At 44.6% G+C, this 20815-nt stretch overlaps 1 protein-coding gene across 2 annotated transcripts in view; it reads left to right on the plus strand.

Moving 5' to 3' along the window:
• Positions 1-20815, plus strand: part of LOC138641956 (mitogen-activated protein kinase kinase kinase 3-like) — a 211503-nt gene that overhangs the window by 154961 nt on the left and 35727 nt on the right. For both annotated transcript variants that reach the window (XM_069729796.1, XM_069729797.1), the window contains exons 8-9: positions 1696-1814; positions 20037-20110. In XM_069729796.1, coding sequence (XP_069585897.1) covers positions 1696-1814; positions 20037-20110 — 193 coding nt within the window. The remainder of the gene's footprint in view (positions 1-1695; positions 1815-20036; positions 20111-20815) is intronic.

The following is a 20815-nucleotide window of genomic DNA, read 5'->3' on the forward strand; positions in this document are numbered from 1 at the left end:
TCATCCACCCCCAATCTATGTCGGTAGGCAAACTGAAGGGGATCGATAAAAGCATTGACCCTCGGTCTTAAGTGAGCAAGCACTAATCTTTCCAAGGCCTTCATAGCATGAGATGTTAAGGCTACAGGACGATAGTCATTTAGGGTTGCAGGAGAAGAAGTCTTGGGTACCGGCACCAGACAGGAAGTTTTCCATAACACAGGTACCCTCTGTGTTTGCAGACTTCCATTAAATAGGCGTGTAAAGACAGTACACAGCTGGTCTGCACAAACTTTAAGGACACGTGAGCTGAGTCCATCTGGTCCTGCTGCTTTACCAATGTTAAGTGACTTAAACTGCCTCCTCACATTATTTTCGGATACTCTAAATTTAGTCTGCTCATCCTCCAATATCGATGTTGCAGAATTTGCACCCAATTCCCATCCACTATCAGTTGGCAGTGCACATGTACTGCTAAATCTATTGAAATACTCATTCATCTCATTAGCCTTGTCCAGGTACATAATACATAAGCCAGGTCCAGGTACATAATAAATATAAGGTGGCAATAGCTAGATTATTATATATTGCGCAGAAACTGATCGCCAGATACTGGATAAATGAAGATCCGCCGACGTTGAGGGAATTTTTCAGACAGTCTGACTCTATTGTGAATATGGAAAAAAACATTTATGTTAAGAGAGAAGGCATAAGAACATTTGAGACACTATGGAAACCTTGGGTGGAGAAAAGATGACCCTGAACTTAGGTTATACCATGCATTATTCGCTGCTCTTGTATGTAATGGGGGGAGGGGAAGGGAGGGAGGAAATTTCTGAAACTAATGACCATTGTTAATGTTGTTCTCATTGCGATTTTTGTGTTATTGCTTTGTACCTTGAATTTGGTTAAATAAAAATGTATCTGATTTAAAAAAAGAGGTCTTGTCAGATCTGTTTTAGGAAGTACTTGTCTTCCCCGTACAATAACAATTCTGGAGAACTCGTACGCTTTCTCTGTTATACTATTAGAACTTTATGGTGAACAAAATTACTACTAGGTGGTGTTACCATTTCTCTTGTCGTAGGTTTGCGTCCTTACCCTGATTACAGTGATTGTACAGATGGATAATCCTTAAACTGGTAACACCTGTTAAAGTTTTATACATATCTTTAGAAGTTAATGCCTATTGCTGGTCATTGGGGGTCTGGTCACTGGGATCCCCACTGAACCCGAGAATGCGGTTTGAAATGCCTGATCTAATCTGAATAGAGTGGTGTCCAGACATGCGCCCCACTCATTCTTTATGTGACTTCCGGAAAGAGCCACGTGCTGCCCTTGGCTATCACCAGTAGTCTTATAGGGAATGAATGGAGCCATGGTGCACATATTCAGGCATGGCTCCATTCAGATAGGCGATTTCAAAGCTCCGTTCTCAGAATCAGTAGTGGGACCCCCACCGATCAGCAAGTTGTCACCTATCCTAAAGATCATTTTTGAATGTGAAAATAACCCATTAAGTATCACATAATAAAGGGACAGCACAACAGAGAGTTCCACATTAAAACTCCCCATGATTGCTATTTTATGGAGGACACAAGTATTTACTAAAACAGACATATTAGAAGAGCTGACGGGTCCTTTATAAGGGGGTTTATTAGGACAACAGGCTCCCAGAGGGTCAAGTCTAAGTTGCTCTATTTTATGTTTCCTCAGGGTCTTTACACACTGGGCGCAGCTCTCCTCCTCCTGGAAGTGTCCCCGATGAACAGCAGCAAATTGCTCGCCAGAAATCTATAACTAGCATTAACAGTGAGGGAGAATTCATACCTGAGGTAACACACATTGCTGTTTTATATGATATAAAGCATAATCAGATTATTAAGAAATAACTTTAACCCTTTCCTGACATGTGATGCATGTTGTTGTGTTGTTGTTGTTGGTTGTGGCTGTATACAGTGGGCTCAGGAGCTGGGCCCATTCCATACACTGCAGGTGCCAACTGTGTTATACAGCTAGAAAGCAACCAGAGCTAGCTCCAATCACTGCTGGTTAGATACTGCTGTCATTCTCTGATAATGGCATTTAAGAGATTCGATTTGATGGGTGGGGCAATTTTATTGCCAATTCCCCCTCCTCCTCCCATGATTGCAACAAAGGAGGATAATAAGATTACCATGGTAGCCAATGGCCTACGGAAGGCCACCCATCGCTGCCATCTTTTTACTATATTGGTAATGTGCAAGTCAATAGTGCTTCAATCATTCTTGGCAGGGTTACTGTAGCATCGGATACAAGGAGAAAATTAAGTTTTCCAGTCACCAGAGCAGTGTGGGGGTCTGTTACAGTCACCGCTTGCTGCATAGTGAGCGCGGCTATAATCACTCACCTGCCTATTGATTGACAGCCTTTCACTGTTCCAGGGAGAGATTACTGAGCATTCACTGTATAGTGAGCAGTGACTGTAACCACAACCTGCGCCGACCTAAAACATTGCGTACAAACAGACAGGGAAATGTTTTACCTCACAGAAATAATCAGGAGTTTGTATGTTCTCCCCATGTTCGCGTGGGTTTCCTCTGGGTTCTCTGGGTTCCTCCCACACTACAAAGACATACTGATAGGGAATGTAGATTGTAACATATAGTAACATAGTTTAGTAAGGCCGAAAAAAGACATTTGTCCATACAGTTCAGCCTATATTCCATCATAATAAATCCCCAGATCTACGTCCTTCTACAGAACCTAATAATTGTATGATACAATATTGTTCTGCTCCAGGAAGACATCCAGGCCTCTCTTGAACCCCTCGACTGAGTTCGCCATCACCACCTCCTCAGGCAAGCAATTGCAGATTCTCACCGCCCTAACAGTAAAGAATCCTCTTCTATGTTGGTGGAAAAACCTTCTATCCTCCAGACGCAAAGAATGCCCTCTTGTGCCCGTCACCTTCCTTGGTATAAACAGATCCTCAGCGAGATATTTGTATTGTCCCCTTATATACTTATACATGGTTATTAGATCGCCCCTCAGTCGTCTTATTTCTAGACTAAATAATCCTAATTTCGCTAATCTATCTGGGTATTGTAGTTCTCCCATCCCCTTTATTAATTTTGTTGCCCTCCTTTGTGCTCTCTCTAGTTCCATTATATCTTTCCTGAGCACCGGTGCCCAAAACTGGACACAGTACTCCATGTGCGGTCTAACTAGGGATTTGTACAGAGGCAGTATAATGCTCTCATCATGTGTATCCAGACCTCTCTTAATGCACCCCATGATCCTGTTTGCCTTGGCAGCTGCTGCCTGGCACTGGCTGCTCCAGGTAAGTTTATCATTAACTAGGATCCCCAAGTCCTTCTCCCTGTCAGATTTACCCAGTGGTTTCCCGTTCAGTGTGTAATGGTGATATTGATTCCTTCTTCCCATGTGTATAACCTTACATTTGTCATTGTTAAACCTCATCTGCCACCTTTCAGCCCAAGTAACATAGTAACATAGTAACATAGTTAGTAAGGCCGAAAAAAGACATTTGTCCATCCAGTTCAGCCTATATTCCGTCATAATAAATCCCCAGATCTACGTCCTTTTACAGAACCTAATAATTGTATGATACAATATTGTTCTGCTCCAGGAAGACATCCAGGCCTCTCTTGAACCCCTCGACTGAGTTCGCCATCACCACCTCCTCAGGCAAGCAATTCCAGATTCTCACTGCCCTAACAGTAAAGAATCCTCTTCTATGTTGGTGGAAAAACCTTCTCTCCTCCAGACGCAAAGAATGCCCCCTTGTGCCCGTCACCTTCCTTGGTATAAACAGATCCTCAGCGAGATATTTGTATTGTCCCCTTATATACTTATACATGGTTATTAGATCGCCCCTCAGTCGTCTTTTTTCTAGACTAAATAATCCTAATTTCGCTAATCTATCTGGGTATTGTAGTTCTCCCATCCCCTTTATTAATTTTGTTGCCCTCCTTTGTACTCTCTCTAGTTCCATTATATCCTTCCTGAGCACCGGTGCCCAAAACTGGACACAGTACTCCATGTGCGGTCTAACTAGGGATTTGTACAGAGGCAGTATAATGCTCTCATCATGTGTATCCAGACCTCTTTTAATGCACCCCATGATCCTGTTTGCCTTGGCAGCTGCTGCCTGGCACTGGCTGCTCCAGGTAAGTTTATCATTAACTAGGATCCCCAAGTCCTTCTCCCTGTCAGATTTACCCAGTGGTTTCCCGTTCAGTGTGTAATGGTGATATTGATTCCTTCTTCCCATGTGTATAACCTTACATTTATCATTGTTAAACCTCATCTGCCACCTTTCAGCCCAAGTTTCCAACTTATCCAGATCCATCTGTAGCAGAATACTATCTTCTCTTGTATTAACTGCTTTACATAGTTTTGTATCATCTGCAAATATCGATATTTTACTGTGTAAACCTTCTACCAGATCATTAATGAATATGTTGAAGAGAACAGGTCCCAATACTGACCCCTGCGGTACCCCACTGGTCACAGCGACCCAGTTAGAGACTATACCATTTATAACCACCCTCTGCTTTCTATCACTAAGCCAGTTACTAACCCATTTACACACATTTTCCCCCAGACCAAGCATTCTCATTTTGTGTACCAACCTCTTGTGCGGCACGGCATCAAACGCTTTGGAAAAATCGAGATATACCACGTCCAATGACTCACCGTGGTCCAGCCTATAGCTTACCTCTTCATAAAAATTGATTAGATTGGTTTGACAGGAGCGATTTCTCATAAACCCATGCTGATATGGAGTTAAACAGTTATTCTCATTGAGATAATCCAGAATAACATCCCTCAGAAACCCTTCAAATATTTTACCAACAATAGAGGTTAGACTTACTGGCCTATAATTTCCAGGTTCACTTTTAGAGCCCTTTTTGAATATTGGCACCACATTTGCTATGCGCCAGTCCTGCGGAACAGACCCTGTCGCTATAGAGTCCCTAAAAATAAGAAATAATGGTTTATCTATTACATTACTTAGTTCCCTTAGTACTCGTGGGTGTATGCCATCCGGACCCGGAGATTTATCTATTTTAATCTTATTTAGCCGGTTTCGCACCTCTTCTTGGGTTAGATTGGTGACCCTTAATATAGGGTTTTCATTGTTTCTTGGGATTTCACCTAGCATTTCATTTTCCACCGTGTATACCGTGGAGAAGAAGGTGTTTAATATGTTAGCTTTTTCCTCGTCATCTACAACCATTCTTTCCTCACTATTTTTTAAGGGGCCTACATTTTCAGTTTTTATTCTTTTACTATTGATATAGTTGAAGAACAGTTTGGGATTAGTTTTACTCTCCTTAGCAATGTGCTTCTCTGTTTCCTTTTTGGCAGCTTTAATTAGTTTTTTAGATTAAAGTATTTTTCTCCCTATAGTTTTTTAGAGCTTCAATGGTGCCATCCTGCTTTAGTAGTGCAAATGCTTTCTTTTTACTGTTAATTGCCTGTCTTACTTCTTTGTTTAGCCACATTGGGTTTTTCCTATTTCTAGTCCTTTTATTCCCACAAGGTATAAACCGCTTACACTGCCTATTTAGGATGTTCTTAAACATTTCCCATTTATTATCTGTATTCTCATTTCTGAGGATATTGTCCCAGTCTACCAGATTAAGGGCATCTCTAAGCTGTTCAAACTTTGCCTTCCTAAAGTTCAATGTTTTTGTGACTCCCTGACAAGTCCCCCTAGTGAAAGACAGGTGAAACTGCACAATATTGTGGTCGCTATTTCCTAAATGCCCAACCACCTGCAGATTTGTTATTCTGTCAGGTCTATTAGATAGTATTAGGTCTAAAAGTGCTGCTCCTCTGGTTGGATTCTGCACCAATTGTGAAAGATAATTTTTCTTGGTTATTAGCAGAAACCTGTTGCCTTTATGGGTTTCACAGGTTTCTGTTTCCCAGTTAATATCCGGGTAGTTAAAGTCCCCCATAACCAGGACCTCATTATGGGTTGCAGCTTCATCTATCTGCTTTAGAAGTAGACTTTCCATGCTTTCTGTTATATTTGGGGGTTTGTAACAGACCCCAATGAGAATTTTGTTACCATTTTTCCCTCCATGAATTTCAACCCATATGGACTCGACATCTTCATTCCCTTCGCTAATATCCTCCCTTAAAGTGGACTTTAGACAAGACTTTACATAGAGACAAACCCCTCCTCCTCTCCGATTTTTACGATCCTTTCTAAACAGACTGTAACCCTGTAAGTTAACTGCCCAGTCATAGCTTTCATCTAACCATGTCTCGGTTATTCCCACTATGTCAAAGTTACCTGTAGATATTTCTGCTTCTAGTTCTTCCATCTTGTTTGTCAGGCTTCTGGCGTTTGCGAGCATGCAGTTTAGAGGATTTTGTTTTGTTCCAATCTCCTCACTGTGGATTGTTTTAGAAATGTTCTTACCTCCCTTCTGAGTATGTTTTCCTGGGTCGTCTTTGTACGAGTCTAATGTTTTTCTTCCCGTCCCCTCTTCTTCTAGTTTAACGCCCTCCTGATGAGTGTAGCGAGTCTTCTGGCGAATGTGTGTTTCCCAGGTTTGTTGAGGTGTAGTCCGTCTCTGGCGAGGAGTCCATCATACCAGTAATTCACACCGTGGTCCAGGAATCCAAATCCTTGTTGTCTGCACCATCGTCTTAGCCAGTTGTTTGCATCAAGGATCCTGTTCCATCTCCTGGTGCCATGCCCATCTACTGGAAGGATAGAAGAAAAAACTACCTGTGCATCCAGTTCCTTTACTTTCTTCCCCAACTCTTCAAAGTCCTTGCAGATTGTCGGTAGGTCCTTCCTTGCCGTGTCATTGGTGCCAACATGTATCAGAAGAAATGGGTGGACGTCCTTGGAGCTGAAGAGCTTTGGTATCCTATCGGTCACATCCTTGATCATCGCACCTGGAAGGCAGCATACTTCTCTTGCAGTTATGTCCGGTCTGCAGATGGCTGCTTCTGTGCCTCTCAGTAGTGAGTCTCCCACCACCACCACTCTTCGTTGCTTCTTGCCTGTACTTTTTGCTGTCACTTGTTGCTGTGTGCCCTTTTCTTTTTTGCTTGCTGGTATTGCTTCATTCTTAGGTGTGCCATCTTCATCCTCTACAAAGATTTGATATCGGTTCTTCAGTTGTGTGGTTGGTGATTTCTCCATGGTCTTCTTGCTTCTTTTGGTCACATGCTTCCACTCATCTGCTTTTGGAGGTTCTCTGACAGGGGTGGATTAAGGGTAGCCAGGGCCCCGGGCTGTTCAGACACTGTGGGCCCCCCGGATCATGTGACGGGGGTCATGTGACGGGGCCCGGGGGTCATGTGACGGGGGTCATGTGACATACCCGAGCCAGATTATTCCAGAAAAATGGCCGGGTCCTACTCTACTGTAACCTATTAAATATTTGTTAAAATCTGCAATACAATTTAGGTATATTTTGACCAATAATATCACATACAAGGAACAAATAGCACCGCACCATGACCAGACCACAAATTACAACCCCAGTGATCGAATAATATCACATACAAGGAACAAATAGCACCGCACCATGACCAGACACCATATTACAACCACAGTGATCAAATTATATCACACACAAGGAACAAATGCCAGACCACATATTACCACCAGTGACCGAATAATATCACATACAAGGAACAAATACCGCTACACCATGTCAAGAGCACATATTACCACCACTTGGTGACCAAATAGCACACACAAGGGACAAATACCACAACACCATTTCCAGACCACATATTACCACCACATAGTGACTGAATACTACAATCCTGACAGTAATAAATAAATAAAAAAACAAAATACTGTCACCATAACTGCCAGTATTCACAGGAGATCTGTAATTGGTATGCAGTGTCTGTGTAGAGGTTATACAGCGATCACTGGCGACATTATACACAGGAGCTCTGTATATGGTTTACAGCAGGGGTGTCAAACTGCATTCCTCGAGGGCCGCAAACAGGTCATGTTTTCAGGATTTCCTTGTATTGCACAGGTGATAATTTAATCACCTGCACAGAATGATCCCAGCGCCTTGTGTAACGCAAAGGAAATCTTGAAAACACGCACGGTCTGAGCTGAGGCCCTCGACGAATGCAGTTTGACACCCCTGGTTTACAGTGTATAGTGTCAGTGTATAGATAACACTGACTCACCAGTGACGTCTCTAGCGGTGAAGTCCTTCATCTGTCATGAAGCACAGACTGCCATCATTTATTCCAGCCAGGGCTTGTTTGTTGTTTCTGCAGGAAATAACACAGTTATCTCGAGCTCCGCTTGCAGAACACATTACTTAAATTTTCACAATTTCAACATTACACCACATGAAGAAAAAAAGGCAATATAGTGTCACTCTGCACAGTAACAGGACCGCCCCCCCATTTAAAAAAAGTATACGCAAAAAATAAAATAAATACATCACTGCAGTAATAATATCCCTTAATTAGCCCCTACGGAAATAATATTTCCCACCCTGGCCCCGTTTATCTCATTCCTGGCTCCTGCAATATATTCTCGCATCCTGCACTCATGAGTATCCATCCTGCCCCATATGATTTACCCATCCTGCCCCATCTGTCTCCATCCTGTCCCATGACAGTATGTTCAACAATCTGCCCCAGTGTGGCCAGCATATTACCCCCAGTGTGTCCAGCATATTACCTCCACACAGTGTATCCAGCAATCTGCCCCAGTATGTCCAGCATTGCCCCCAGTGTGTCCTGTCCAGCAATATGCCCCAGTATGTCCAGCAATCATCTGCCCCAGCCAGACTGTGTCCTCAGGCTCCAGCATTGCCCCAGTCAGTGTCTCCAGCAATCATCTGCCCCAGACTGTGTCCTCCTCCAGCATTGCCCCAGTATGTCCAGCAATCATCTGCCCAGCCAGTCCCCAGACTGTGTCCTCCAGCATTTCCCCCCCAGTGTCTCCTGCATTGCCCCCCCCCCAGTGTCCAGCAATAGCAATGCAATCATTTGAGGCCCCCAGTCCCGACTGTGTCCTCCTCCTCCAGCATCATTGCACCAGTATGTCCAGCAATCATCTGCCCAGCCAGTCCCCAGACTGTGTCCTTCAGCATTTCCCCCCCAGTGTCTCCTGCATTGCCCCCCCCAGTGTGTCCAGCAATAGCAATGCAATCATTTGAGGCCCCAGGCCCCAGTCCCGACTGTGTCCTCCTCCTCCAGCATCATTGCACCGTGACCAGTATGTCCAGCAATCATCTGCCCACAGCTCAGCCAGTCCCCAGACTGTGTCCTCCAGCATTCCCCCCCCCCCCAGTGTCTCCTGCATTGCCCCCCACCAGGCCCCAGTGTCCAGAAATAGCAATCATTTGAGGCCCCCCCAGTCCCGGCTGTGTCCCCTCCTCCTCCAGCATCATTGCCCCCCCAGACCCAGTGTGTCCAGATATCAGACTGCCCCAGTCCCAGACTGTGTCCTCCTGCTCCCAGCATTCTGCACCTGCCACCCCCCCCCCCATTCACACACCCCCATCACCCCCACTCCCGACTTCTCCACCGTTATATTTATTATATCTCCACTCAGATTATTAAAAAAAAAAAAATTCTCCAGTCCTCACCTTACCAACGATCCAGGCGGTGAGCTCCCTCCCCTCCAGCAGCGCGCACTCGCCGGCGACTGACAATGACGTCAGACGCCGGCGACGTGTGCGCTGCGCCTGCGGCCGACGTTAACTATTGCCGTGCGGGCGCGCCCGCACGGCAATAGGAAACTAACCGACGCAGGCAGCGCCGCTAGGGGCCCGGTGAGCAGATGAGACGGGGCCCGATGCGGGCCCCCTCTCTCTGCCCACCGGGTCCGGGGGGGCTCCCGGCACGGCACGGCATGGGCAGTGTCCTCAGTGATCGAGAGTGACGGCACGGCAGGGGCACGGCGGCCGGCCGCACGGGCCCGGCACTCGCGCCGGCGGCGGCGGCAACACATACAAACAAACCAGTCTTCTGACAGGGGCAGCAGGCGGGCGGCTGGGTGGGTGGGTCACGGCCGGGGGTGCCACTGCACTGTGTCAGTGAGACAGTGACTCACTGTGTGCACTGTGCTGAGTCACTGTCATATGATGATGAGACTTGCTGCGAGTGCCCTGATGATGGCGGCGGCCAGCGGGCAATCTGTGTGCGGTAGCCCAGGGCCCCCCCACACCACTGGGCCCTGGGCTACCGCCCAGATTGACCCTCTTATAATCCGCCCCTGTTCTCTGACACTTTTTGCACCTTCTGTGACCAGTAGAGATGCTTCTGTTCTGTCTAGAAAGTCTTCATTCTCTTTGATGAGTTTCAAAGTTGCTATTCTTTCTTCCAGACCCCGCACATTTTCTTCTAAAAGGGCCACTAGTCTACACTTCTGACAGGTTCTGACTTCTGATAAGTTTCCAACTTATCCAGATCCATTGTTTTTTTTAAATTCGTTTATTTATTGATCACAAATAAAATACAATATAAACGTTTGTCTTTGTTATTAACTTGCACGGTTACATTCGCAAGAAAGGAAAAGACATCAGAACATACATATATCAATCATTTGTATATATACAAAAGAAGACATATACATAAAATTATGGAACTGTCAGCATGCAAAGTTCCTAAACTACAACTAAACTAAACCAAACTAGACTAAGCCTCCAGAGCTACTACTACTTCACCTTATTGCAGTAACATTATACTCTCTATTGCGCAATATCTGCAGAACAAGAGGTCAAATAAACTATATCCTTATCAATTGGTCAAATCACAAAGTGAGATGGGAGGCATTCCACCTATCCCAGATTTTATTGAATTTGCCCGGGCAACCCCTATTCTGGTAGAGTGTGCGTTCATATGGGACAATTGTGTTCACCAGCTCAACCCAGGACCTAAGTGTGGGGGGTGACCTTCCCATCCATCTCAACGCTAACATCTTTCGTGCCAAAAATAATACTTCACGTAAAAAGATCCCAACATAATGTTCCCAAGCCTCCTCATTCCACACTCCAAACAGACAAACCAGAGGTTCAAGAGGAACCGGGATTGATAGTAGTGAGGTCAATAACGACGTTACCTCCCTCCAATATTGAAAAATAATTGGGCACTACCATATCATGTGTATGAAGTCAGCATCTGGTGAGTGGCAACGCAGGCATTCCGACGTCGAGTATCGACCCATCCGAAAAAGTCTCACTGGGGTCAGATATGACTGATGAATTATATATAACTGGGTCATCTTGTTATTAATTGACGGGGATACTTTAAGGGGAGAGTCAAGAACATCCTCCCACGCTTCACTCTGCATATCGGGGATAAGTCCCTCCCATTTGCCCTTAACCAAGTCTATGGCCGAATTCGCTCCCATTGACAACAGATACAGTGGGGCAAAAAAGTATTTAGTCAGTCAGCAATAGTGCAAGTTCCACCACTTAAAAAGATGAGAGGCATCTGTAATTTACATCATAGGTAGACCTCAACTATGGGAGACAAACTGAGAAAAAAAAATCCAGAAAATCACATTGTCTGTTTTTTTAACATTTTATTTGCATATTATGGTGGAAAATAAGTATTTGGTCAGAAACAATATTTCATCTCAATACTTTGTAATATATCCTTTGTTGGCAATGACAGAGGTCAAACGTTTTCTGTAAGTCTTCACAAGGTTGCCACACACTGTTGTTGGTATGTTGGCCCATTCCTCTATGCAGATCTCCTCTAGAGCAGTGATGTTTTTGGCTTTTCGCTTGGCAACACGGACTTTCAACTCCCTCCAAAGGTTTTCTATAGGGTTGAGATCTGGGGACTGGCTAGGCCACTCCAGGACCTTGAAATGCTTCTTACGAAGCCACTCCTTCGTTGCCCTGGCGGTGTGCTTTGGATCATTGTCATGTTGAAAGACCCAGCCACGTTTCATCTTCAATGCCCTTGCTGATGGAAGGAGGTTTGCACTCAAAATCTCACGATACATGGCCCCATTCATTCTTTCATGTACCTGGATCAGTCGTCCTGGCCCCTTTGCAGAGAAACAGCCCCAAAGAATGATGTTTCCACCACCATGCTTTACAGTAGGTATGGTGTTTGATGGATGCAACTCAGTATTCTTTTCCCTCCAAACACGACAAGTTGTGTTTCTACCAAACAGTTCCAGTTTGGTTTCATCAGACCATAGGACATTCTCCCAAAACTCCTCTGGATCATCCAAATGCTCTCTAACAAACTTCAGACGGGCCCGGACATGTACTGGCTTAAGCAGTGGGACACGTCTGGCACTGCAGGATCTGAGTCCATGGTGGCGTAGTGTGTTACTTATGGTAGGCCTTGTTACATTGGTCCCAGCTCTCTGCAGTTCATTCACTAGGTCCCCCCGCGTGGTTCTGGGATTTTTGCTCACCGTTCTTGTGATCATTCTGACCCCACGGGGTGGGATTTTGCATGGAGCCCCAGATCGAGGGAGATTATCAGTGGTCTTGTATGTCTTCCATTTTCTAATTATTGCTCCCACTGTTGATTTCTTCACTCCAAGCTGGTTGGCTATTGCAGATTCAGTCTTCCCAGCCTGGTGCAGGGCTACAATTTTGTTTCTGGTGTCCTTTGACAGCTCTTTGGTCTTCACCATAGTGAAGTTTGGAGTCAGACTGTTTGAGGGTGTGCACAGGTGTCTTTTTATACTGATAACAAGTTTAAACAGGTGCCATTACTACAGGTAATGAGTGGAGGAAAGTGGAGACTCTTAAAGAAGAAGTTACAGGTCTGTGAGAGCCAGAAATCTTGATTGTTTGTTTCTGACCAAATACTTATTTTCCACCATAAAATGCAAAAAAAAATGATAAAAAAACAGACAATGTGATTTTCTGGATTTTTTTTTCTCAGTTTGTCTCCCATAGTTGAGGTCTACCTATGATGTAAATTACAGACGCCTCTCATCTTTTTAAGTGGTGGAACTTGCACTATTGCTGACTGACTAAATACTTTTTTGCCCCACTGTATGTGTACAAAGATGAAATAAGACCTTGAGGTCCCTGTGATTTAAGAATGCCTATCAGTGGCAAAGATGAGATGTTGCGGTTTGCTCCCACATTTCTAATATATGACTGAATAGCTGTTCTAAGTTGCAGATAGCGGAAAAATTGAGATCTTGGAAAAGCATATTTAGCCTGCAACTGTTCAAAAGACATAAAGACCCCCTGATCGTATAACTCCCCCACCGAGAAAACCCCGTTGGAAATCCAAAAACCTGCAGATGGATGATCTATCAACATGGGGAAATAACCATTGTCCCATAAAGGCATTTCAGCAATAATATCTCCAAATCCAATAACTTTTTTAATCTGCCTCCAGGCTGATCGTGCCAGTCGGAGCATAGGTAACATGCGGGGAGCGTTTATTTTCCCGGACTCTAAAAGCCCCAATGGACATTTAGCGCTAACAGAACTAACCAGATGACTCTCAGAATTAGGGAGGTAGTTATGAGGCATCCATTTACTTAGTGCCCTCGCCTGTCCTGCCAGATAGTATAGAAAAAAATCAGGCAATGCCGCTCCTCCCCCCTGCTTAGATCTCTGCAAAGTAGTTAATTTAAGCTTAAGGTACCTTCACACATAACGATATTGTTAACGATATCGTTGCTATTTGTGACGTAGCAACGATATCGTTAATGAAATCGTTATGTGTGACAGCGACCAACGATCAGGCCCCTGCTGGGAGATCGTTGGTCGCTGAAGAAAGTCCAGAACTTTATTTCGTCGGTGGACTCCTGCTGACATCGCTGGATCGGCGTGTGTGACACCGATCCAGCGATGTCTTCACTGGTAACCAGGGTAAACATCGGGTAACTAAGCGCAGGGCCGCGCTTAGTAACCCGATGTTTACCCTGGTTACCATGCTAAAAGTAAAAAAAAACAAACACTAGATACTTACCTACAGCCGTCTGTCCTCCAGCGCTGTGCTCTGCACTCCTCCTGTACTGGCTGTGAGCCGGAAAGCAGAGCGGTGACGTCACCGCTCTGCTTTCCGGCTCACAGCCAGTACAGGAGGAGAGCAGAGAAGCAGAGCGCAGCGCTGGAGGACAGACAGCGGTAGGTAAGTATCTAGTGTTTGTTTTTTTTTACTTTTAGCATGGTAACCAGGGTAAACATCGGGTTACTAAGCGCGGCCCTGCGCTTAGTTACCCGATGTTTACCCTGGTTACCGGCATCGTTGGTCGCTGGAGAGCGGTCTGTGTGACAGCTCTCCAGCGACCAAACAGCGACGCTGCAGCGATCCGGATCGTTGTCGGTATCGCTGCAGCGTCGCTTAATGTGAAGGGGCCTTTAGGCCTGCTTTTTCCCCATATGAACAAAGCAACCTGAGAGTTTAAGTTGGTGAAGAAAAACTTCGGCACAGTTACTGCACTATGTTGGAGACAATAGTTAAATTTAGGGAGCAATATCATTTTAATGAGGTTAATACGACCTGCTACAGATAATGGAATCTTGCTCCAAGACGCAAATTTTAATTTAGCGTAATCCAGCAGAGGGAAAATATTGAGTTGTAAGTCTAACCCACTATGTTGAGACATATATATACCCAAGTACTTAAAGTTAGATACTATGGGCAACGAGGAAAGAGTATTGAGATTAGATGCTGGGGACTGAGAGAGAGGCATTAGAGCAGATTTATCCCAGTTAATATATAGGCCTGAGAACCCACTAAATCTATCTATGGTAGTAATCACCCTCGGTAACGTCTCTTCCGTGTTATCCATGAATACTATCATGTCATCAGCGTATAAACCAATAGTATCAATGCGATCCGCTATTTTTATGCCCTCAATACCGGGGGAAGATCGGAGGCGTATTGCCAATGCCTCTATTGCTAGAGCAAATAGGGCTGGGGAGAGGGGACACCCTTGACGGGTTCCCCTATATAATAAAAAGGGCTCAGAGATGGAGCCGTTTACTATTATGCGGGCCTTTGGTTTCATGTATAATACATTAACCCAATTCAGAAATTTAGCCCCGAAACCATATTTCTGCAGACAAGCAGACAAAAAGGGCCATTCAAGAGAGTCAAACGCCTTAGCTGCATCCAACGACGCCAATGCCCAGTTATTATCAGGTAGCAAAGAACTGTATTGGATTATTGATTGAACCCGCCTGATATTTATAGAGGTACTCTTACCAGGCATAAAGCCAGTTTGATCCGGGTGTATAATGTCTAGTATAATAGAGTTCAGCCTAGTGGCTAAAATTTTAGTAAAAATCTTATAGTCTACATTTACTAACGATATGGGGCGATAGGACCCGCACTCCAATGGATCTTTCCCCTCCTTCCTGAGTACAATAATGTGTGCCTCATAAAAAGTATCGGGCAGGCATCCCCCTCTCCATATCTCTCTGAATACTTGTAATAAAAGTGGAGCTAGTACTTCTCGGTATTTCCTATACAATTCAACTGGAAAGCCATCTGGTCCAGGGGCCTTCCCAGAGGCCATATCCATTATAGCTTGCTCTATTTCTTCTAGGGTAAATTCAGCGTCCATAAAAGCCTGCTGTGCGGAATTCAGTGTAGGGAATTCTATATCGGATAAATATTCTAAACAATCTGAAACACTGAAATCGCTCTTGGACTCATATAACCCTTTATAGTAGTTATAAAAGCACTGAAGTATTTCCTCGGTGGTGGTGTTCAACGAGCCATCTGGCGAGCGAAGTTGTATTACCATATTAGACGTATTGTGTTGACGTACCAGGAAAGCTAGAAATTTCCCCGCCTGATTCCCCACTTCAAAATATGATTGTCGCGTAAAAAACAGCTTACGTTTGGATTTAGTGTCCAGGTGTTGGGTATATAATCTTTGCAGGGTTAATTACTCAACCTTATTGTTGTTAGTTTGACTGGCTGTATATGCGGCCTCAGCATCTTTCAAGCATTGCTCAATCTCATCGTCGTCCCTCGATGTCACCCTTTTAACATAAGAAATCGTAGAGGACAAACAGCCCCTTAGGTACGCCTTAAGGGCGTCCCAAAATAAATTAATATCCTGAGGTTCTGGGTGAGATCGAGTGTAACAATTCAACTGGTCAACTGTTCTATCACTTGAATCTATTAGTTTAAGCCAAAAGGGGTTCAACTTCCATATTCTACCATTAGTCAGTTTCCCAAATGTAAGCGTGAGAACAATTGGACTGTGGTCCGAGATTCCTCTATTACCATGTTCTATACCGCTCACCCATTGCACCAAGCCGACAGATCCAAAAATATAGTCTATACGGGACAGGGAGCCTTTAGTAGATGAGTGGCAGGTATATCCTTTTTCCCCAGGGTGATGTATCCTCCACAGGTCCACCCAGCCACTATTTTCTATGAACAGTGCCAGCTGAGTCGGGGCCAATGAAGAAGACAAAGACAGAGGTACCCCAGACGACCCATCTCCCAGTCTCAACCTATCCAGACCACTATCCATGACCAGGTTAAAGTCACCCATACAGATAACATGTGCGTCTGGGTAATTTAAAGCAAAACTCATTGCCATCTTAAGTACTGAAATATTAGCTGGAGGGGGGTTGTAAATGCACAATATAACATATTCACGGGAATTAATTAATGCATGAACAAAAACAAAACGCCCCTCTGTGTCCCGCCGAATCGTCCGGGCCTCCCATCGAACATCTCTGTGTATCAACAATGATACCCCTCTCGAGTAGCTGGTATGGAACGCATGAACATGCCATTGTACCCAGGGTTTCTGTACGCTTCTGGCTGTATCTCTAGTTAAATGTGTTTCCACCAGGGCCACAATATGAGGATGATATCGCCTGATCTGGGAGAACACCTTAATTTTCTTTCGGGGTGATTTAATACCCCGTATATTCCAGGTCATACATATCAATTTAGACTCCATATTCATTCCTTAACCTATGGCATACAATGATGGTCGAGAGAGGTCTACAAATTATGCACAGATAATTATAACAGCTCTGGAGGCGACTTTTACCTAAATACTCATTAGGGCTAGTTAAACTTAACAAAAAAAGAAAACTTAACAAGAACTGAACAAACCAGGAGCATTGTTTATCGCTCCCATCCTCAGATAAACCTGGGGATACCCCCGCTGACTCCAGCGTCCGGTATTGTTGGTGTTTTGAACGCTCACAGAGAGAGCTCCAATTTCAGAAATTTAAAGAGACATTAGTTGGTCGGAAACTTTTCAGGGTTCCGTTGCATTAGACTTCCCACGGGATCGCAGCCAGTCCTCTGCCTCCGATGGGTCAGTGAAGAATAAGGAGGAACCATTGCAGACCACCCGGAGACGTGCTGGATAAATCATGGAGTAGATGATATTCTTGTCTCTGAGTTGTTTTTTGACATCCATAAATCTTGCCCGCTGTTTCTGAAGTTCGACGGAGAAGTCTGGGAAAATCGAGATTGTAGCACTATTAAACTTGATGGGACTCTTTTGTCGCGCCAGTCGCAGAATAGCATCTCTGTCCTTGCAGTTAAGGATGCGTGCCAGGAACGGTCTGGGTGGGGCTCCAGGAGGAAGGGATCTTGTAGGGACTCTATGGGCTCTTTCCACCGAGAACATTGGGGAGAACGTGTCTCCCAAAGAGGATTTGAGCCAATCTTCCAGGAATTTTTCAGGTTGCTGGCCTTCTGAGCGCTCCGGCAGACCAATAATGCGAATATTGTTTCGACGCAGTCTGTTTTCCAAATCGTCTGCCTTTTGTTTCCAGGCATTTATGGACCCAGCAACTTTCGCTAGTTTTGCCTCCATAGGTTTGATAGTGTCCTCCACCTGAGACACCCTTGTTTCAACTTCTGTTATACGTCCCTTCATGGTCTGCATGTCTTGTCTTAGGCGCCCCACCTCCGTGTGTACATCTTCTATTTTTTCAGAAAGAGATGTCCTAGTTAGAGATATAGCTTGCATTAATTGCTCAGACACTTGTTTAAGAGTCAAATCATCTTGCTCACTCTCATCAACACTCAGAGAGACGGATTTTTCCCCGTTGAGCTTTTGAGGAACTATTTCTAAGAGATCTTGCACCATCTGAAGTGTCACTTCTAGCAAATTCTTTTAGCCTGTCAGCTGCAGTTGTATTCTTTGGACGATGCATGGTTAATAATTGTGTGGCCCAACAAAGTATCAACAAAGTAATTAAGTTAGATCTGTAGAGTTATTATACGGTCACACCAAGGTTGTGTGTGATGTGTATCCCGGCTGGGCACCCCTATAGTCAGGAGGTGTACTGCTGTATAATCAGGGGGCACAGGCTGCCAATATGGTGGAAACCCCTGTTACAGGGAAAGTTCTTTTTCAGCGACGGCAGCAGAGGGGAGGCCCAATAGAAGTGCAGCCGACTGGGCTGTGATTAATAGGGGAGCGTGGGGCTCAGTCTTTCAGAGCACTCACCACGATTCCCCTTAGTGATAGCAGGTTAAGCGCTCACTTCCCAGCCGCGCTGCGGTGATAATGAGCCGCACCGCGCCTCCTACTGCAGGAGCGCGCGCTTCAGTAATGACTGCCGCCCACACAGCCGCCGCCACCAACGCAAGCCTCTCTGTCCCTCCGTCGGGCCCGGGTCCCGCAGCTCTCACCCGCAGGTGCCAGGTACCGTCCGGGGACTAAGGGGGGTTCCAGCCACAGCCACAGACAGCCTCGCGCCGTCTGCCCGCAGAGCGTCCTCCCAAGAAGATGGCCGCCGTCACACGTGGAGCTCACCGCTCCGCTAGGTATATTCACTCCTCCGGCTCCTTCCAGTCACCGTTGTAATCCCTTCCAGGGGTCGGCAGCCTCCAGGTCTCCAGGAGCCCCAGCAGAGGCAAATTGTGTATTTAGAAGGGGGTCTTATATGCAGGATGTATACAGGATTCTAGGAGCTCTCTTGATATGCGTCCTTCCTCGCTCACTCCATAGCCACGCCCCCTTATCCAGATCCATTGTGATCGCCATTGGGGACAGTGATGATAATATCTGTAAAGCGCTGCGGAATAAGCAATGTATAATAGATAATGTTGTGCTATTAATAATAATAATCTTTATTTTTATATAGCGCTAACATATTCCGCAGCGCTTTACATTTTGCACACATTATCATTGCTGTCCCCAATGGGGCTCACAATCTAAATTCCCTATCAGTATGTCTTTGGAATGTGGGAGGAAACCGGAGTGCCCGGAGGAAACCCACGCAAACACGGAGAGAACATACAAACTCTTTGCAGATGTTGTCCTTGGTGGGGTTTGAACCCAGGACTCCAGCGCTGCAAGGCTGTGCTATTCTGTCTGTATCCTCTTTTTTTGCTTCCTCCCCTGCCCAGGAGCTGTGGTATGATCAGACCATGTTCCTGCATGGGCAGACACAGCCATTACACAGTACACAGCAGGGGCACATTTATAGGATTATCTCAGCACAGGAACATTTTTTTATTCCAAATCTATTGATTAAAAAGTACTTTGTTAGTAGGACAACCCCTTTATTTTTCTCCTTTTAGCTGCTGTTCCAGTCATTATCTAAATGGTACACACCTGCAGATTAGTACTATAAATCGTGTCTTTGGAGGTGACCGATTCCCTTGTATTACTGGGTTTATGACTTGGGGGGGATGTTTCTTTCTTGTCTTGTGGTATTCGTTTCTATTTTTTGCACTAAAGTTTTCAGAATGGCGCACACAGGTTGATGAGTTTTATACCAAATCAAAGAAAGCGTCTTTTTTTTTAATTTTTTTATTTTTTTTTGTGCCTTTTAAAGGCAAAAATAAAGGTGCATAATTCTCCCTTTTTCAAATGGACAAAAATAAAATTATACAGATTTTGTCGTCTACTAAGATACGAGTTTACAATTTTTGAACAGTCACAAATGATGAATTGGGTTAAAACATCTGAATATGGAAAATCACACCCACTTTGTCAAACAACGAAGAGCACAGACAAAACCAAGTAAAAATTAATATTAAAAAAGGATCAAATTGACTAATAAAACATAAGTCACTATTAGAACCATTTGTACTCCAGAATAAAAGGTGTACATAATGTCTTTTTTTTGTATTTTACTCTATTTCTGTAGGTTCTGGATCCTTTCATCAGCCCAAATGGTTCTTTATCAAGTAGCTGTCAGTCACTAGATCAATCGTTGGACAGGTATGAAGGTCACGCTTTCATGTAAATTGCATATTACCTGAGACCATAAAGGTCTGCACAACAAATAATGTTCTATTTCTTTTTTAATTTATTTTTTAGCAAAAAAAACCCTTTATTTAGGATAGATGTGGGATAGACATTGTATTGATCAAAGAAGTCACATTTTGATGAATACAGACTTAGTAAAAGAGAAGAATTGTTCCAAATAATGTTGTTTAATGATGAGTCGGGCTCCGACTACACACATCAAAAATAGCAGGTGAAATAGGATTAAGTGTAAATTACCATATCCAATCTGCAGCTTAAGGTACCGCCACACATAACGATATCATTAATGATATCGTTGCTTTTTGTGACGTAGCAACGATATCGTTAACAAAATCGTTATGTGTGACAGCGACCAACGATCAGGCCCCTGCTGGGAGATCGTTGGTCGCTGGGGAAAGTCCAGCACTTTATTTTGTCGCTGGATCTCCCGCTGACATCGCTGAATCGGCGTGTGTGACGTGTTGGAGTCCCTCAATTGACGAAAGTCCTCCCGTTCATATTTGTCCTGAGGCCATATCACGATGTTCCCCCCTCATCTGCTGGTTTAAAAACAATATCGGGGAGAGATTGAAGTTGTGAGATCGCTAAACGGTCTCTGTGTGTCGGGTTATCATACCGCCGTCTGGTGTAAAGTCTCTTGAAATCCTCACTAACAAG

This window comes from Ranitomeya imitator, chromosome 6 (assembly GCF_032444005.1).
Source record: "Ranitomeya imitator isolate aRanImi1 chromosome 6, aRanImi1.pri, whole genome shotgun sequence".
Lineage (NCBI taxonomy): Eukaryota > Metazoa > Chordata > Amphibia > Anura > Dendrobatidae > Ranitomeya > Ranitomeya imitator.